This window comes from Aulostomus chinensis, chromosome 9 (assembly GCF_037954235.1).
Source record: "Aulostomus chinensis isolate RoL2024-O1b breed Wild chromosome 9, RoL_Achi_v1.0, whole genome shotgun sequence".
NCBI classification, from domain to species: Eukaryota; Metazoa; Chordata; class Actinopteri; order Syngnathiformes; family Aulostomidae; genus Aulostomus; species Aulostomus chinensis.
In genome coordinates, this window is record NC_141328.1 from 25,480,867 (window position 1) to 25,502,175 (window position 21,309).

Sequence of the window (21,309 nt, forward strand, 5' to 3'; positions counted from 1 at the left end):
TATAGCCTGCTGTGACAGTATAAAACTCACTGTCCAGGATGTCTCCCAGGCCCTGGGCACGCAGCAGCTCCTTCAGTCGAGCCACTTCATCCTTCAAATCGCGCACCAGCTTATTGTTGGGATCCTCATTGATGACAGCATTGCATTTGATGTTCTTAGCTCGGTCAGCATAGCTAAAAAGAAAAATAATGAGAAATGTTGCACAAGATGAGCTATTATTATTTTTGGAAATTTTAAACAGCACTCTGGATGGAAAACCTTACCGTAGCGTGCTGAGGGTTTCATCATAGTTGATATCTGCAGGACTGAGGGCGGCTACCATTGCTGTTCTGGAGTTTCCACCTGGTAAAACAATTAGGGAAGAGATCAATGATGTGAGAGTCCAGAGTAAATAGATAAACAAGATAAATCAGTACAAGGTTTATTATGATGCATTAAAAAAAACAATATTTCCATTGCACCCCATGACATAAATCAGCTGTGAGAAAAGATAACTAAAGTCTACAAGACATATCCGAAGCAAAGACATGGGTGGAATTTTGTTTACTGTCAACTTTGATTTGATAGGAGCGTCAACCAGAAATGTGCATATGACACTTGTCCACACATGAGTAACACCCACTGGCTCTGGGTATTTATTTCTACTCCCCTCTTAACTCCTCTGTAATACAGCATAAAAAGTGTACATTTAGCTTGCTGTAAAGTATTTTGCTTTACAATGCATCCATTCAGTACATTCAACCACATTTCATAAGTAAAGTGTATTAATTGTTATCTATATCCATACCAAGATTCTCTCTCAACAACCATGTCAAAACGGAGTCTCTGTAAGGGATAAAGTCAGTCTTCTTCTTCTTCTTGCTCTGCAATATACATAAAAATATATCATTTGGCTGCCAGGAATAAAACCTGTATAAGACTTTTTGTTTTACGATTTAACATTTGAGATGGTAGTTAAGACAGTACAATACTGCATGTTGTATTATGGTAAAAATGTCATATTTAATGGACGAGTAACATTAGATGAATAGAGGCCTGATTTGAAGCTCCTTTGCGCCTGTGCAAGAAAATTGATTGTGCTTGGGCACTAAAAGCACATCAATTGAGTGATACAATGTTTTTGAGGCAGGACAATGTGCAACATTAATATTGCACATGGCAAAGGGTTGTCAAATCTGACCTGTGGGAGGAATCAGAGGTTAGTAGTTTAGCTGTCAAAGTGTTTACCTTGCTGGTACAGTTATCCTGTGTAAGCAGGTATTACAAGGACAAGAAGAAGAAAACAGAAGGGCAGACATTACAGCATGCCAGGCAACAAACATTCATTCCTTGAGAAGATCAGGTCACATCGTAGAGGGCCAGAGAAAGGAGTGACAAGGAAGGGAAAGAGAAAGAAACAGAAAACAACTCACCACTTCAGCCAAGGCAGAGATAACCTTCCCTAATGTGGTGAGGGATTTGTTGATGTTTGCGCCCTCCTGTAACCACAGGTGAAGAGATAAAAATATAACAATTTGATCAGGATCATAATAGTTAAATGTTTTTGTTGTTGTTGTTGCTATTGCTGTTGCGTGCATGTGATTATGGGAGTCTTACCTTTAGCCGGGTACCTTTAGCTCCAGTGGAATCTGCTCGTTCACTCCCTGCCAAGTCTACCAGACTAATTTTGCTGACCTGAAGAGGGAGTGAATGCATTTTTAATATAAAGTAATTTATATTTAATATGCAGAGGAAACCTAAACCATTTTGAACATTTAGACATGACTGTTGAGTATCAAGACAAGCTAGGCTGTAAAATCTGATAGAGTGGCTAAATACAATAGGCATTGTGTTAACAGAGACACAGAGGTCTTTGTCTCTGCACAGTCAGAGGAAATGCTCAAAGACAAATCTAAAATGGCTCTCTGTTTTTCACTCTCTGATAAACAGCAACTTACTACACCATGGGAGCCATCTCAGCCAAAATTAAATGAGCAAACTAAATAAATCTGTATAAAGACATGTACACCCAGCAGTGAGGAATCCTAACCTAGCATGATAAATTGCTTCACTATCTAATTAAATCATCACAACTTAGGATGGCTTTTTACAGTGCTCTGACCTTTTCTGTAGAAAGGTCCGTCTCGCTGTCATGTTTCCTCTGTGTGAAGACGATGGTGAAAACTGCATGGGACCTGCTGCTGGTCTCATTCATGTTGGTAGCAGCCACAGTTCTGTGGTTGAAGCATACAAGTATAATTAGAAAATATGAAATAATATGGATATTAATAACACAATTTCTGAACTCTCCATTGGTCTTTTCAATTACTGGATATAATTCATATAAAAATTCCTGGTCTTGGCTATTACTTGAGCTATCATTGCTGGGTTTTATGCTTATTAGAGTGACTTGAGTCTAAGGGATTATTTTGTGCGGCGGAGGTGGATAATAGTGTGAAGACACCAAACACAAATACACAAGGCCGACTCAGTGGGATAGTCACAGGGGAGATACGGGTTTTACACGCCATGGTCTAGAAATAAGCCTTTTGAGTCAGCACAGGAAGATTAAGGCAGGGTTCACTCCTCCCCACAGGAACTCTCATGACACACACATGTATGTGTGGGCACACACACAAAATGATAAATACTCATTCCTTGCAATGAAAGACAGGTTCAATTTAGAGCAGTGTAAGTAAGGTAATAATGGACCTATATTTTATTCAACCTTCTAGATAAGAAAGGGACTTTGGTTTTGAATTCTCTGTAACCTGCTGCCCCTTAATAACACCGATGACCATCATTTTCAATCTGTGTGATCAGAACATTTCCTGTTTCCACTCTATTGTTATCCTGCTGGCAACTTTCACCGACCTCTTTCATTTAAAGCGACATTATTCAGCATTTTCAGTTACAAAATCATTTTGGTAGACTGACTAATGACAAGCAGACGGGTGCATCTTATTCCTCCTACGATCTTCGTTCATCTGTTTCTGCACTAGTTCACTTAAGCTGACAGGGGCATGAAACTCCCACAACCTTCCAGATTTGCTTTCAGTTCCTACAAACTAGCCCATCACTTTCAGAAAATAAATCAATTCAGAATCAAAGAGAAGATACATTTATACCTACTGCTCGTCTCTATGTCAGTGTACCAGTAGCAAAAAGCAATTGCATTTTAACATCGACACAACTGCAGCGGATTCAGATCGACAGTCACGGAAATTACATCAATCATAAACATAAAGAATGCCATTGTAGAAGCGAAAGTTAAAACATGGCTCGGTTCCCCACAGTCCCAGTCTTTATGTCAAAATCAGCTGTTTCACTTTGAACCATGTTATAATAACCTCTAACTCCACCCATTCTTGGATTAACAGATTAGACTGCACAAGTATTTTGCTGCTCAGCAAAACTATATAATGCTGCTTTAATTCTGAGGACTTCTTGAACTGGCTCGGATTTCAGTGTGTCACTTACCTGGCCTTATTGCCTGCATCCATTAGGTCAGCGATGTCTGTGTAGGAGGTGACAGCAAGCTTGGATAGGTCCTCCACGTAGGGGCCTAGTAGAGGATGTTCTCGCACTCGCAGATTCCCTTTGTTTTTAGGATTGAGCAAATCTCGAACCCGCTCACAGTAGATCTCCATGTAACTGACCTGGGACACAATTGAAAAAGTAAAAGAAAAGTCAGTTCAGTAGCCTAGGCTGAATATAAACGAACATAAGGCAGATTATAATACTGAAGGTCTTACTATACAGCAGGTCATTTGGTTTCCTACATGATTTGTTTACTTAACTATAGATACTAGACAAAGCATATGATAACTGCTCAGAATCACTTTATCAAGGAGATGGTTCTTAGTTGGTTTTGTTCTCACTCCTAACATGTTGGAACGACAAGGTCCTCATAAACACCAGCACCTGATATTTGTCACATGATGTTTTGTCTGATGTTCTTTTATTTGGCCAACCTTATGTCAGCACTTCTAAGAAATCCAAACCTGTTTTAATACAACAAAAATGTCTGCTCACAATCTAGGATTTATATTTGGTACAATCTTATCATCTAACCAAGGCATTACAGTCATATGTCTTCCGGCTAAGCACAATATCTGAGATTGAATTTTTTTTTATTCAAATTTGCCGATCTAGAGTAACTAATATATGGCTCTATTTCCTCCTGCTTGAACAACTGTATTTCTTTTTACTCAGCCATAATTTTATTGCTTGCCTCCAGCTCACCCAAAATGCTGAGACTTCAATTGAAGGAAAAAAAACAAAACAACAACAACTCTTGGAAAGCAGATCACATCAAATCCATAATTGTTGCATTTTTGCACTGGCTCCCCTACAACATTATGGGTTTACCAGGTCAGGTCGCTTGTTACATTGTGGTTCATGTGATCCTCACACAGGGGTCTCTTAGTAGTACCACTTGTACGCTGGGCCATTCAGGGCATACCAGAGTATCTCAGGCTAGCCAACTCATTAGTATTCTTTAGAAATCAATTTGAAAAACCCACTTTGGTCAAATACTGTTCTGCCTGAATATTATTTTTCCATGTATGGCATTGTTTTACCCTTAATAATGTTTCCTTTGTTGGTTTTACTGTTAATTCTCTGTAGAAAAGTGCTATGCAAACATGTTGATTATTAAAAAGTTATCATTATACGAGACAATGCGAGAGAGACTACTAAAAGTTCAGAGGAAACAAGCTAGCACAAGAGTCAGGAGCAGTAGTTAAGAACGGGGATTACAGTCTGAATCTCACCTCTACTGAGTAGGAGAGCTCTTCTTTGTTGCTGTCCTCATTGATTTTTTCAAACAGATCTTCACAGAGCTGAGAGGCAGAGAAAGAAGACATTTCAGTGCGAACAGCAAGTGGAGAGGTGAAGGGTATAAAGGGAGGAGGACAAAATCTACCAAACAGTCCCATACTGACTTTTTAATCTGTATTTTAAGCACAGTATTTAGCAAAAAAAAAAAAGGGAAAAAAAGGGGAAAAAAGGGCTACTGTTTACACTTTATTAATACTAATCTGAGTATGATGTGCTGTTGAACCACAAATACTAGATTATGTATGCATGTGCTCACTGTCTGACACTGTGAATTTCCATTCATATTTCGATTTCCAGGATGCAGATGAATTAATTTTTGGCATCATGAAAACAGAGGTTAAGGCACTGGGAAAGTTTTGTATGAATGCAGAGGGGATCAACTACTGTACCAGTTGGACATTTTTGACAGCAAATGGATATCTTATAACTACCACAGTATGTAAAGTTTATAATTAAGTTCCATTTTATTTGGTTTAGAATTATGATAGAAAGGAAGCACTCGTGGATTGTAAATGTATTATAGAATTTCACCAAGACCATGATTCAAGGGCTGTGTTAAACATTTAAAATGAGCTGGAATAGTAAAAATGAAAGACTACAAGATAAGAGGTTGCATTAGACAATATTTTTTTTAAAGAAAGAGAAAAAGTCTGTCTTAATCTTTAAAATCCAGTAAAATAGAACAAACCATGGGAATGATTCCTTCCTGGCCCTCCTCCTGCTTGCCCATCATGGTATAGGATTTGCCAGCTCCTGTCTGGCCGTATGCAAAGATGCAAACATTGTAGCCCTCAAAGGCATGCTGCAGCATTTCCTTGCCAATGTCATTGTACACAAGGTTCTGTGATGCAAAGCAGGGGTCTTCCGGCTGTGGGAAAGAAAAGAGTTGTAATTAAAATATACAGAAATTTAAATTCATGGTATTTCAAATTGACAACTTGTTGCAACGGTATTCAGATTTATAAAAGTGCCCTTAAACATTAGTAGAGAGAAAGTGTAAGGCTCACCGTTGTGTGTGACCAGTAGGAGTAATCAAAACTGAAGGTCTTTGCTGGTTCCTTTGGGGCTTTGGGATTGAGGATAGCTGTAGAGGAAGAACAAAATTAGTTACATGGTTGAGAACATCTAGTTTTAATGTGAAGACGAGAGAACAACTGCTTCAATATGCTTATGTTTTTTTTACTCTTAAGGGATGAATACAGTTAATTGTTGAAAGGGGAAATGAGGAAATTCATTTTATGCTGAACACAACAGGATATAAAAATAGCATTTATTAAATGAATGTTGACTGCCATTTTTGATGTTTTTTTGTTTTTTTTTAATTCAAGTGGTTTTAAAGAGCTGGTGTTTTGGCTTTTCACTTACCAAATGAGAATAGAGATTAACCCTGAATAGCTGAGCCATAGCAGTTGGCCTGGTGTTTTCTTAGAAAGCCTGAGTCATTTACCTACATCTTTTCTCACTAAAAAACACCAAATCTAGCACATTTCAGTTTCTAGTTTTTTCTCCTGTCAAAGTCACTCTTGCTCGGCACTTTATTTGGCTCTATCTTCAATAAATCGAGGGAACTGATTGTGTAAATGTTATTAAAAAGTCATATTAAACAAACTTTTATCCCTAATCTCAGTGTGCATTATGTCTTCATTGGGATAGTGCACTCACTGAGATAGTGGACTCATTCAAGTACCTGGGTGTTTACATGAACAATAAATTGGACTGAACTGATAACACCAATGCCCTCCACAAGAAGGGCCAGAGTTGACTCCACTTGCTGAGGAGACTGAGGTCCTTCGGGGTTAGCAGGGCCTACTCCGACACTCCGAATTTCATGACACTGTGGTGGCCTCTGCAGTGTGCTACACCATTGTGTGCTGGGGTAGTGGAGTTATGGACAGGAAGAGACTGGACAAACTGGAGGAGGTGGCGGAGAGAGGGATGCTAGCCAAGATGAAATCCATCTTAAACAACACCTCCCACCCCCTGCACCACACTGTGGAGACCCTGAGCTGCTCCTTCAGCTCCAGACTGCTGCACCCTCAGTGCAAGAAGGCGCGCTACCACAAGTCATTCCTCCCTGCAGCCATCAGACTGTACAACTGCACACTGTGAACATTCACACGTATGTTTTTTCAGCAATGTGCAATTATTGGTGCAATACCATAATCTTATTTTTCATACTTGATGTAAAAAAAATTCCTGTACATTGTCCAATATAAATGTTAAAATTTATTTATTTTAGTTTTTGTTTGTTTCTTACTTCATAAATATTTTTCCTTTCTTGTAATTTATATCATCCTTTCTTCTTCACTCTGTTAATGCTCCTGAAACTGCCTAAATTCTCCCTGTGTGGGATTAATAAAGTATTCTAATTCTTATTATTTATACCTTCTACCAATCCTTTGTTTAACAAATGACTCTTTGAACACATGCATCCAATTTTTAGAATGTGTTTTTCCATCCTGGTTGGAAAGTATTTTCTCTTCCAAAATCCTGTTCCTCAATTATAGAACTATCATTGAGGTATTTCGAACTCAAAGTCACATGATCAGACACATTATGAGGCACGGGCTTTTATAGCTACTGCAACACTAATGTCAAGTTTTTCCAAGAACGCCAACTTTTAAAACATTGTCTGAATTAACAAGTACAAAAAGACAGTAACTGAGAATAATAACACATGAAGCCTACTCCTACGAATGCATCTTCACCTGTTGTAATAGCAAAGGGAATGATGGCACACTATTTGTGCAATGTACAACTGTGCCCTATGGCCACACAGGCATTTCCTAATGAAAAAGAATCTGCAGCCATGCCTGGTATTTCATCCCTCTCAACCACGCTTGCTGATACCCTGGAGACTAGGGTTCAAGCTTTCCACACTGTGTATTGAATATGTGACGAAAAGAGAGGGAGTCTGAGAATGTACTGGAGGATATTTGTAGATATTGATACCCAGTTGTTACTCAAATCCTCTTATTAGACAAACTGCACTTTTATGGACTTAAACCACCTTGTGTCTAAGCTAAAGCAGAGAGTTTATACGGGCCTCACAGACTAATGCATACTTTAGTCATTAGAACTAAGAGGGAGGGGGAGAGGAAGGATTGTAAATAGGCTAGTAAAAGAGGGTTTGGAGGACTAAAAGAAATGAGTGTGCTTGAGGGCCTAGAAACAGTGCAAACAGAAATAATCAGAACCAAATGCAGCATGTAAGGAAAGACTATTTTGGAAATTTTAGTATCTTTAGTAATACAATTTGAGTGTTTAGAGCCTTTTTAGTGCTGACATGCAAATCTCCAGTGTGAGCCCCAATGCAGACAATTTGCAAATTCATGCAAATGCTGTGCTTCTCACTAATGGGCAAATTAAAGCCAGGTCGAGCTCCTCAACATAAGGGTGCTTTAGAGGCTTTTGCATCAAGACGTTGCTGGCAGATTGCCTTAAATGTTCAGAGGATTTCAGCACACTTATCAATAATGCAGGAGATGTGGAGAGACAGGGATTGCGTATCGTCCTCCACAGGTCACATGCTGACGGAAAAGCACAACATGTCCTCAGAAGGTAGAACACAAACATGCTTCATACTACATATATGATGATTATAGTTGCCAATGTGCTCTGAACTCAGGCAGACACAATCTGGCACATGTAAACACAATCCATTGGGTATAATACACAATCCTCAAACAGGTTAAGGTGCAATGACAGAGCAGCAGCTTCCATATTGGGCACTGAAAGAGGATACAGTGGGACAGGTGGCTAAATAAAGCCTAATTTCACCTTTGACCTGCCTCCAAAGGGAAACTGGAGCCAGAGCATGAAGAAACGAAGGGGGATTTAGGTTACCAGTGTACCTATTCCCCTTTCCTGGAACAATCTACAGTTGCGATTAACAAGGGGACAGCTTAATCTCTGATTCTCTGTGCCAATGAGGCAACTTCACATTTAAACACAAACACGATGACAGTGCTATGTGTCTGGGGCATTGACAGAGACAAACTAGCCTTACTAGGAATCCCAGCTTTGTTCTAGTAAGACAAGACATGATGGTGAACTTTCTAATCTCTACTAAGGGTGTCAATTACTATAGTTCATCTGTGTACCTTATTATTATAATACCATTCAATCTGTAGTTTGGAATTTGATTTTACTAGCTTAAACTATATTTCTGTTTTGCTTTGAATTTGTCTTGATGACATTTTCAGTTCATCTCAAGACACAGATTGAATTGAAATACATGGAAAGCATTGTGAGAGACTGCTCAGTTGAAGGTGAATCATGCTCATAAAAAGGCATGAACGTCTCGCTCCATTGCCCACTCCACTGCTGTCTGAAAAGATAGCTTCCTCAGCCATGTGGTCCTGTCAGTGCGTCACGAGAGTGGGTCTCTCATGTGAGGCTCTATAAAAGTGTACTGAGAGCAAAGATGCACAAACTCCCACACAAAATGGAGCTGTACAAATTGTAGCATCTCTTGCCAGTAAGGACCAGACATAGCAGTGGTTACATGTTTATGAATTTCTTATTTCTTGTACTTCGTGTGAAAGAATGGGTGTTTGTTTCTCAAAGTAAATGAAACTATTATGTTTCACACACCTCTGTCAAACAATCAATCAAGATTTACACTGATGAGTGAGACAGAAGGAAGCCAACTTTATTCCTGCCATCTGAGATCAAGTATATCCCATATATTCTGGCATGACTCACCTAATTTCTCTGTGTATCAGTCACTCGCATCACTTTTTACACCTACACTAAAATTCAAAAACTGAATCTGCGTGAGCTCTGATTCCTCAAAAGTAGAAGTCATAATCTAGGATGTCAATGAGGAAGTCCTTTTATCCATTTATAGTAAATATTCCCACCAGAATCACATCCTGACACTTAAAATGGCAGATGCATTCTGCTGCCTCATAAACAACGTCATCACTCCATCTCTCTCCACCATGGCAACAGGTAAAGAACCAGTCTCTGGTTACCATAACAACCTCAACTTGGCACACAAGGGGAGGATGCGGCACATTGCGTTCTGTTTTCTCTCTCCTCAACTATTCCCAAGTGCTGCTTTGTGGACACTTAAATACAGGTTTATGCGTAATTATGACTATTCATCAAATGGTGAGTTAAGCTAAAGGAACAGAGTGAAAAGCTTTAGGATTTGTATCCAAGACATTAAGCTACTTATCATGCCAGACTCCTTGAAACACACCAGAACAACTTTTGCTGAAAAATAACCTTTAATGTAAAAAATCTAAATGGCCTTCAGGAACCAAATAATAAAGCTAATCTCAATTTTAAAAAAAAGCTTCATAGAAACATCTAATCCTCTATACTAACATCATACAAATGAATGACATGCTGTATTTTGTGAGAAACAATACAATAAGGGAAATGCAATTTTCTCAAAATAGTGAAATTCTGGTCAAATGTCTTTATTTTTTCCAAACAGCTCTGTATTTTCAAGTTCCTGTTCTGCATGATATGGGGCTCTTTCTGGGCCTTCACAGGAGTTCTCCATTTCATGCTAGGTGGATACCAGTTAACTAACCACATCCTGCTAGCTAAAGAATATCACTCAGCTGGATGCAGCTGCAGACATTTTGTGCTCTGATACTCAACATGGGGCCAATAATCTGGCCAGGAAAGCGAAGACACCCCTCGTAATTAGGTTGTTACGAGGTCTCCGAGCACCAGATGGGGACTAAAAGCTAGACCCATTCACCTGAGACTGGCAGACAAGCTGAGTCTAAAATGGCTGATTATATTGGCCTTGGTCTGTCTTCTAGCAACTCTCTAAGGACCTTCAGTTTGAGCAGATCGATGACTGCCCAGGATCAAAGACAGAAGATAGGGGTATCAAATAATTGCAAATTAAAAATGGAAGGAAAACAAATGCATGAACAACAATCGAGGTCAAGTTATTCCGCTAAGTTGCATGTGTGCAGAATTGTTATTACCACATGTGATTCTTCGAGTATGACTGAGGAATTTTAATAGCATGCCTGAGGTCTATGTGGATACGAGCAGCAGTGAGATGTGCATTTAATTCTCTCATGGGGTGCAGAATGCCATTTTCCACTAAATGTAAATATTGGTTATACCAGCAGCATCACATTATTATGCTGTCAAAAAAAGAACTGTATAGGAGTAATATTTCATGACCTAAATTTATAATAAATTAAATAATAAACACAATTTTTTTAAGAAATTCTCAGGCAGTGTGACTATTCATGACACCAGTATATTCTAATATTCCTCCTTTATGACACACAACCATGATTATTGCTTTTTCATTGACAAGCCTAAAGACAAAAATAAAACGACATCAAAATAAACATGTATCCCTTTGTTTTGTCCATGTTACATTTTTTTTTGACTATGTGGGAGCACTCAAATGATGTGGTACTGATTTCATACCTATCACTTAGTTTCACAATGGGCGAGCATATTGCTTAGATAAGGGATGCTGCCAAAGGAAACGTTTGATGTTGTTTCATTATAAGTGGTAAAATTAAATCTTCAAGTGTCACCAAGGCAGGAAAAATTGATCATTTTATCTGCTATATGGAAAAGCAATTCAGTTGCCAATGAATTGTACAGTGCAGAGCCAAATTTGACTTACAAGGGGTTCAAGTTGTTAAAAAAATACCATTACATAATGCCAGATAAATGCATGTGAAAAACAAATGAAGCAAAGAAAGTGGATGAACTGAAAAAATATTACTATATAAGACAGATCAAGCGTGGATGGTTGTATAACAAATGTCCCGAGTCATAACAGCTCTAATGTTATGTATGTCTGTACAATATCACACCTGTGTCACAGTTTGTGCATGAGTTGCAGAGCAAAGCAGCTGCTGACATGAGCTGCTGGATTGACGCGCTAATATGGTTGTTCAGTCTTAAATAGGGAGCATAAAGACTGGATGGGAAACATGCTGAGGTTGCCACAGAAATGCTCTGCATGTTGTATCCAATATCTTTGGAAGAGAGTGTGTGTTGGCTTGGTTGCTGGGGCAGCAGCACAGATGACAGAGTTGTCAAGGGATGCAGCTCAAAGCTGAGGGCTATAAGTAGTGTCTGAGCACTGCTGCTCACATTTGACAAACAGCTGAGCACGTTGCAGCCACAACACAGGACATACAACAACTCCAAAACAGAGACTAACATGTGCTATCTTGATTAACCCTTTGGATATGTTAAACTTCCATTTCGGGTCAAGGAGATGCCTTGTGGCCTTTGATTAAAAAAAACAAACACTGACACAGCAGTTCAGTACTCTGTTGAATACTGTTGGAGAAAAAAGCCTGAAACATGCCCGGCTGGCAGAGGTGATTGTTGGAGAGGAGATGGTTCCTTTCACAGCACAATCCAAGTTAAGGTCATTGACAAAGACGCACAATTTTATTAACCAACAAACTTTCTATAGCAGCAGACACTTGGAGCAAGTACTGTAACTGTATTTTGACTAACTTATACTCCTGTCTACTGAGACGGTTTCTTACATTCTTTTTGTCTCTTGACTGAGAGAGAGGGGCGAAGGGTGAAAAGTACAGGAAGACAGCAGAACAATGCACTGAATACAGGGTATTGCAGCTGACAACATACCCTGCAAAACATGTTAGGTAATCTGTTATGACAAGGCTCTATGAGTCCGGTCCCCTCTATCACAATGACCCCTTTCACTCCGCCTTACTCCCTGTTCCTTTTTAGACAAAAATGACTGCCACTTTTAGGGAAAAATACATAAATACTTCAATGATTCTTTTGGAAAGCAACTGAAATCAGCTGAATGTGAGATGTGCATTAAAAAAACGGGACTGCATAAAAAAAAACATAACATTGATGCCAGGGAGACATTTGAAATGTATTCATAATTGTAGGTTGAGTTTCCATGCTGTTATCAGATAAATTGACCCTACTGTGCCCATCCCCCACACACACCCACATGCCATTGTTACACATACTGCACAGCACTCTTCTTTATCTCAAAAACTAGGTTTTTGAAAACATGAAATATAAAAGGAAAAAAAAACTGAAATTACCTGTACAGTATACTGTTATTAACATAATGAACAAGGGAAACATACTGTGTATGCAACATGTCCAATTCAGTGAAAATCAGCCCTGTAGTTTTTGTATAATCCTGCCAACAGTGAAACAAGAAAAATAAATATAGATTTATTTTCAGCCGATCATAAATGAACCACACATTGTAATTCACTGATATTTGTAAAGAAAATTTTCCCCGTCGTTCCTAATTTCCTAGCTCTATTTGTTCTTCCAAAACCTCCCATGGCCTGGATATTGATGTGTTACAATGCATAACTTTTTTGTGACAGTGTCAACCCTGTTATCAACTTCATGCCCAAAAGTAAAAAGTAATAAACTGGCTTTAGGTGGGGTTGCCTGTCTGCTAGAAAGCAGTGGGAAAGGGCGCAGTCCTGGCCTACATGCCAGCTGTTCCAGCTCTGACTACTGTCTATTTATACAACAGCAGATGGCTGCTAGTGCTTTGCATGCCGACAGACTGTCAGTGACAGGAAGGAATGGGCAGATTTCAGCAGCCCAACCTTTCCACTAAACTCAGAGCCAAGCCATACATTGCTCCCGGTCCACAGACACTGATAGCTACACCATTCTGTGACTGCCTTTTGATATTGGCAGGTCATGCATACTCACTGAGTCCAGGATAACAGAGACTAAAGAGCGGCTTCTAGAAATCACCAGACAGAAAAAACATGCTAACCCAGCAGGACTCTATTCACCAACTAAAAAAACACAGAACTACAACAAAGAGACAGGGATGTCAGGCAGTTTCACAGGTGATCACATGGCACACAGAACTGACATCAAAATGGAAGACACAAGAGATATCCAAATGACATTCATGGCTAACAAGCAGTCATCATGTGATCCTTAGTTCCTTGAATCCATGGTTCAATGGAGATCCAAACAGATCCTCATGTTTCTCATGGATCAGGTCCAAGACGGATATGCTGCTCTTTGCAGATGTTGCCTTTGTAAACACATCCTGTGTCATGGTAACTGCACACTACCTTAGATGAGACTGTACTCTTTAAAATAACACTTTATCTACTGGCAAATGCAAATTTTGCAGGCAATCAGTCTCTATGCAATTAAACTAGAGAGATCTAAACATGGCATATTTCTTCCAGAGAAAAGTATTCATCTCAGATTGGCTCTGGGTGTGAATATCACACTTACACAACTAAGGACATAATAATATTTATATATGTAATAGTTAAAGAAAATTGATGACATTTAAACCAAAAGCGACCCCCCCCCCCCCCCCACAAACTGAATTTATATTATAGTGATTACAGTGTTAATTCAAAAATAGATTATTTGTTTTAAGTATGTTCTGAATGTGTCTCTGAACACCACAGAGACCATCATATGATCCCAGCAGAGGGGTGGACAACAGCGGAGACCAGGCTGTTCAGACAAGGGAACTACAGAGCCCCTAACATTCACTGCTCACAACAGGCGCCCATTTTACAGAGCAGTGACCTGGATTTCCTCAACTAGCTGCAACTCAGAGACCCAAGTTCTGCTTTAAATGCTTTCAGGCTTTATGTAAGTATCATGACATCATGACCAAAAGTCTAGCACATGCATCTGTGAAAATCTCAAAAAAAAAATTTGTAACTCCCACCTAAAAAAAAAAACAAAAAACAATTTGCTTTGACAGGTTCAAGAAAGCCTAAGTACAGACTGATGCCTCAAGCTAATGTCAGATGACTAACACATTTCATCCAGCATCTCAGTGGTGGACAGAAATGACGTCTGAGCTGTGCACGGGCAAGTGTGTGTGTGCGTGTGTGCGTGTGTGTGTGTGTGTGTGGCTGTATAGTATTAAACAGCAGCATTAAGACAGCTCTACTTCGGAGCAGCAGATAATTGTAAGAGCGAAAGCAGATCAAGGGTCAGCTCTCGTATAATTAATCAAAGTTTTAAAAATATTACACCGTGCTCATGAATAATACAGAGTGAACATCATGCCCACCCAGCTCCCCGTGCCTGGACTACAAAGTTCTCTGGTTTGCCTCTGAATTCAGCTCTCAGACTGTGGGAGGAAACTGCACAATATAGACTGGAAAAAGAGCAGTGTCGGTTTGGGAACAAAAACTAAAAAAACACATTCACTATCTTGAATGTGGGAAAAGCCTACCCCCCATTTCACCCATCTTAATCACCCAACAAACAAATTGTAGGTAAAAGGAACAAGCCAGAAGAGCCATAACCTCCAAACAAACACGCCATTATTTGCCTTTTTACTCCTGCTTACATCATTAGCTCTGAGTTGAATAATTATGAATCTGGTCAGCTGTGAGCACCATCGGCTTTATAGAGGCAAGTGAAAAATTAACATTTCATTCTATTGTAAATTTATTAGCACAAATCCTCCTTTACCCAGAGTGAGTATGGCCAAGCCAGAGTCAAGTGATTTCCACTACAAGGAAACCCAATCAAGACTTACATACACAAAAAGAGCTTTTGAGCCTTTTGTTGGACAGACAATTTCTACAACCCTTCAAATGATTGGGTGCTGCTGTAGAAGCGGAGCACATTGTAGGATTCAGCTTAACTACATCTCAGCTGGCTAATTTAGCACTATGTTGTTTTCCTCCCTGCTATGAGTGGGAGGTTAAAGGGTTGGGCTTTTATCTCTCGGGTTATATTGCTGACATTAATGGATTTGTTTGGTCTCGAGTCATGCAGTCGATCGAAGAACAGCCCTCCAGAAACAGCTTCACATGATCATCATCCTTCATGTTTTTTCTATGCATTAAATGCAACATATCCTCAGGAAGAGATTTCATTTAGCACTAGAGATGGAAATCAACAAAAAGATCTCATTTTCTTTTAAATTGTCAGATCAAACTGGGAGTGTCAGTACAGTTGATAATGATAGCAAATCATTAGATTCTTAAGTTTTTCTTTTAATTTTAGCACAAATTTTGTCTCCTACACTGACATGAATGTGAGCTGGGCAATGATATATGATGCTGCCTCACGCTGCCCTACACGTGAACAGAGCTTGTGCACGACTTTCAATGTCTCCGCTGCTGCTGTAGCTGCTTTTACATCTCCCCTCCCCCTCTCCACTCAGCTACGCTCAGTTCCCACTCAGCTCCATCATAGGCAGGAACTACTAGTGAGCAAGAAACACAGAGATGAAAATAAAGCAAAGCTGATGAATTCATTACCATTAGGCAACTACTGCTTATTTGTCACTGAGGTTACTCTACTATGCAAGATCTTAGCTGTGCCACTGACTGAACAGAGAGAAGCACATTGCTCTCCAAAAGCACAAAATGTGACCAAAGAAATCTCGTGCAATTCACTGTTTCCAGATTTAATGAAACATCTGGAGCTTTTATACTTCTTGACATCATCATTGTGTCAGTTGAGAAGTATTCTTTTATGCCTTGTGTTTTTTTTAATCTGCAAGAAAAGAAAAAGTTTTCTCTCAGGCACCAACTGATGCAAACCAAAATGTGTTACAAATAAATGTTTTACCTAGAAAATAATTTGCAGTTTCACAGGTGAAGGCCATGGTTAATGTCCAACATGTCACTAAAGCTAAGGTGGATGTCTTCTCATTTTCTGTAATAATATCAAAATGCTTGATGTCTTTACACAGTCATCTGCTTAAGGTTTACCATGCCCAGGGAAGCTGTCCTTCAGTGGGCTTCTAGGATATGGCCAATACAGCCGGTGGTTTATTTATCATGACTTGCTTGTTTTTGTCTTATTCCAATTATATTGTTTTGGTTGTTTATTTTTGCCTTGACTTTTCCATAACTCAATTTCATATTCAAATATTATATTTCACTTCAAATATTACAAACACACCATGTAAATTAAATTCATAATTGTGAATTGTTAAATGCTTGAGATCTGAAGAAGGTGGGTCTGTTTCATGTTGCGTCTGGGCCACACCTAGAAGGGACGTAAGAGTGGACTAAAAGGAAGTGGATCATTAAAGAGACAGGAGCTAACACAGCAAGTTTCAGAGAGAAGAGGGTATACATGTATGAGTATGTGTGAATCACACAACACTACTTTAGTGAAGTCCCAGTACAAAAAGATAGATTTATATCAAGCATAATAAATCCCCTTTTAAATAACTGAAACACATAAAAACACTAAATTTAGAGTAGATTGAGAAGTTTCAAAGTAAAATCAGGAAAGAAAACAAGTGTCCTGGTCAACTATAGAACTGAAACTACAATTTAGTAAGCAGAGGAATTTATCACTTTCCCTTTCTGAACTCTGGTATCCCTGATATGCAATGCCATTCTGTGGTTTGTTATTCATTTCAAAATACAAGCAGAATGTATTTCTGTACCAGCTGGAAGGGCCTAAATAGTCTTCTGCAACATTTTAGTTTAGAGTTACTTATATGTGCTATTTTAAAGCAGTAAGATCATAAAAATGAATGGTAGGAGGTATTGGATCATAACAAATAGTAAATCTTAGCACAAACTTTATGCCTGACTTATTGACAGTCAAGTACTCTATCCCTGACATTAAGACCTGTCATTCATCATAATACAAAGCTGTGTAACCCAGTCCACTGTCTACTGTTCAACTGCAACATCACACAACAACATGGACCAAAACCTCAAGAGGGTCATCAAGACACACGTATGCATGCCAGAATGTTGTGAGCTAATGCAAGAATAAAAAGCACATGAAGATGATGTTATGAAAAACAAATGTGAAGCCTTTCCTCATTCATTCAAGATGGGTTTTGCAGCAGAGGAAACTACTGCTGTTACCTTGACTACACTAAGTAGAACAAGACACCAACAGACCGCAATGACTGATGCATGAGACGAGGACTGGGGAATATAGCAGACACGTTCAACACCATAAAATTTGTGGCTTGGCATACCGTTATTTTTAATTCTAACATTATTTTGTTTTATTTTTCCTGCATGGCTCGGAGGTAGAGTGGCCATCTAGCAACTGATGGGTCGCTGGTTTGATCCTCACCTTCCTCAGTGACTATGTCGAAGTATCCTTGAGCAAGATACTGAGCCCCTAATTGCTCCTGATGGCCCTGCGATGGACTGTCCAAGGTGAACCTCGCCTCTCACCCAATGACTCGCGACCCTTAACGAATAAGCAGTGTAGAAAATGGATGGATGGAATTTTTTGTTTTAATTTTCTGTAGATACAGCAATACTATCGTCATTATCAGTTCTTTGGTCCCTACAACTGAGTAGTGAAATCTGATAACATCACAGCTCAAAGTTTTCCTTTCCGGTTTACTCGTCATCTGCACTAAATTTCTTACCATGTGTTTTCTGTTGTTCTGTCATGTATCAATGTTATTCTCAATAAGGGATATGAGAAGGAGGGTTCATGCTTGGGGTTTGCTCATGCAAACAAATTGTGTGTACTCTTTATGTGTTTTCACTGGAGTTTTCATTTAATGCATTCAGGCAACACTATTGAACATCGTTCATATTTTTGTGGACATATCTACTCATTTGTAAGTCTCGCCTTAAGGCTGCACGACACTCTTACATCTTAAAAACACGATTGTAATTAATAACTTTGTGTAGTTGTGTTTCTAAACGACAACTATTCTGTAGCATTTTCATTCATTTCAGGAAGTCAGCTACATCAAAACAAGCAATCCTACTTTCTGCCCGAACAAATATGTAAGAAGAGGGAAAATGAAAAGGATGAGAGGACAATGAACCCAGAGAGTGTAAGTGAGAAAGACCAAGTGTTAAAAAAGTCCATCATGTCCCAGCTCTGATCATTTAAACTTTGAGAGCAATTGAAAAATCTGGAGATATGGAATATTTTCTGTCATACAGATGTTTTAGCGTGACACAAACATTGATAGGCCTCTTGAAATCAATAGAGCTCTAAAACATGCAATTGTCCTTGTGGCCTGACAGTCGTATGACACAGAATGAGCTGATAAGGGACACAGACAAATGCCTGTCCTCCCTCCTCATTAGGAGGTCAGTCTGAAATGTCAGCCAGCTCTGTAAGTAGTGCACGTGGGCACATGTGTGTTGGTCCAAATCAATCTCAGCATGTGGCAATGAGGAATCTCACACCCTGAGTGTGTGTGTGGGTACACCTACAGAGGGATTAAAGCAGCAGGGCGTGGCGACCTGAAGCAAGCCTGCAGATTACTGCTGCTAATCAGGTCAATCAGCCCTGTCTGCAGAGGGTTCAGCAGCAGTATGACAGTGTGCATCCCCCCCAGCCAGCGCTCTGCTCCGTGATATTCATAGTTATGGGTCCATCGTCATTTCTTCTGTGGTGACAGCCACCTCTAATGTGTAACTGACACTACAGCTCAGCTGAATCCTCTATGCCTGGTTTCTAAGGTCACCATCCACTTAGCTCACTCTGAAAGGACACTCAGTAGAATTGTATCTGAAAGGTGAAGGTTTAATTGATGTTTTAACCTTTGGTTTGTCAATTTGTTCACTCTTATCCGATAGAGCTATATTATTTGACACCTTGTTCAAGGAAACACAGAGGGTGGGGATTGGTATGTTTTGATATAACATTGGGAATAATACTATTCCCAAAACTGGACATCTTCCCCAAAAAAGGAATAAACAGTGGTCATATGTCAGATTTAGAGACAGGTTTGTTTCACGATAATCAACCTTACTTTCTACAACATCAACAGGATCTTCTTCTCAACGTGCGCACTCTATAACCGTCATTGACCATTAGGGATGCAAACAATTAATCGATTATCGATTAATTGTCGATGACAAATTACTCGATTAAAATAAATTAATTGCAATTAATTGCGTTTTGAACCTGTAATTCCTGGCTGGTCCGCGTGAGGGCGCACTTGACGCCAGACGTACTTGACGCACACGCTGGAACACAAGCGAAGCAGAGCTTTGACGACAACAAGATAAACGAGAGACGGTAGGATGAAGAGGGCCAAACGAAGTGCAGTATGGAGCCACTTTAAGTTGGTTAATGACGACAAAGACGCCAAATGCACAATTTGTGGAAGTATTTTAAGGTTCAACAACTCCACAACTTCGTTGAATTACCACCTAAATGTGACACATTCAGTAATGCTGCTAGCAGCGAGTGGTTCTTCTCAGCCGCCAATCACCACAGCGTTGGGACGAAGGGCATGTGACTCCGCGAAAGCAGAGGGCATCACCCAGCGGATATGTGACATGGTTACCACAGACATGCTGCCGATAAATGTTGTTGACGGACAGGGATTTCGAGAGGTATTAAAGTACATCGAGCCAAAACAACTTGCAACCGCGAATGTGGCCCTCACAACGGACTGTTGGACTTAGTTGAATACAGAAAGCTACATCACAGTTACATGCCACTACATTGACCCGGACTGGAAGGTAATGTCAGCAGTCAGCATGTTATTCCCTGCCCTCAAGTGAGCTCAGAATAAATCTGGAATATGATTTGCATTTTTTCTTCATATCATAAGGATTTATATCATAATATGACATTTGATATGTACACAGTAGATATAACCTCTTCAGCTTCTCTGAAAAATTGCCGCTTATCAATTAATCGATCGATAAGATGACACAACTATCGATTAGTGAATTACTCGATAATTTGCATCCCTATTGACCATACATATGAGGGGCTGCTTGCTGACTGAGATACAACACAACACATGGGTTACATAATAACACAGAGAGCGACGTGGAGAACACATCAGCTCCCTAATGAAGGCAGGCTTTGGGTGACCCCGTGTTATTCAACATTTGGAGCACCAACACTAAATAATACAATAGGCCATAGCGTCACCCCTTTATAATTACATTAGTTCTGGTATGTTTAAGCGCTTCGACTAAAAGAGGCCTTTGCTTGTTTCCAGCCTGGCTGCAGAGGCCTTGGACACATTTCCTGCACACTGGATAATCAATTTGCTGCTTCTGTGCGTGCTCCCTATCCTTGACAGCCCTCCATGCATTTTGAAAAGACAGAGAGAGAGCAAGACAGCGTATCCTGCTATTGCCTCCACATTCTGTGTGTTGGTGACTTGAACAAGCGACAACAATTAAGGGACCGTCACAGGCTCATCCACACATCTGCCTCACACCTACAATCTGACCAAGCGACTCCATTAACCGTTCCAGATGTTAGTCTGGGGTTGGCTGACCTGATAGATAGTACTTTATCATACAGCCTAATTATTGTTACTCAAAATCGCCACCAGGGGGCAGATTTAAAAAAAAATCTATTACCTGTGGGCCAGTTGACAGGAAAAAAAACATGTATTTGCTATGGAATTGAAAATCCTGTAAGATAATAAAAATATATCAAATCATTGGTCCTGCATGACAATGTGAATTTTTACTCCACTTTTCCAAAATTAAATTTTGTGAGACATCTGACTGATAGCTATCTTTTAGGCATTGATGAAGAGAGTGAAATGTTATATTACTAGTCTGGATACTGAGTTTACCAAGT

General features: G+C 39.6%; 1 protein-coding gene across 25 annotated transcripts in view; it reads right to left on the minus strand.

Annotated features, from left to right (window-relative positions):
- kif1b (kinesin family member 1B) overlaps positions 1 to 21,309 on the minus strand; it is a 59,410-nt gene that overhangs the window by 34,240 nt on the left and 3,861 nt on the right. For 23 of the 25 annotated variants that reach the window (XM_086214539.1, XM_086214542.1, XM_086214537.1 and 20 more), the window contains exons 3-13: positions 5,829 to 5,905; positions 5,510 to 5,689; positions 4,755 to 4,823; positions 3,460 to 3,638; positions 2,102 to 2,213; positions 1,597 to 1,674; positions 1,413 to 1,478; positions 1,228 to 1,245; positions 788 to 863; positions 264 to 342; positions 31 to 173 (exon numbers count right to left, since the gene is read on the minus strand). In XM_086214539.1, coding sequence (XP_086070665.1) covers positions 31 to 173; positions 264 to 342; positions 788 to 863; positions 1,228 to 1,245; positions 1,413 to 1,478; positions 1,597 to 1,674; positions 2,102 to 2,213; positions 3,460 to 3,638; positions 4,755 to 4,823; positions 5,510 to 5,689; positions 5,829 to 5,905 — 1,077 coding nt within the window. The remainder of the gene's footprint in view (positions 1 to 30; positions 174 to 263; positions 343 to 787; positions 864 to 1,227; positions 1,246 to 1,412; positions 1,479 to 1,596; positions 1,675 to 2,101; positions 2,214 to 3,459; positions 3,639 to 4,754; positions 4,824 to 5,509; positions 5,690 to 5,828; positions 5,906 to 21,309) is intronic. The other 2 variants (XM_086214534.1, XM_086214552.1) reach the window with 1 other exon arrangement.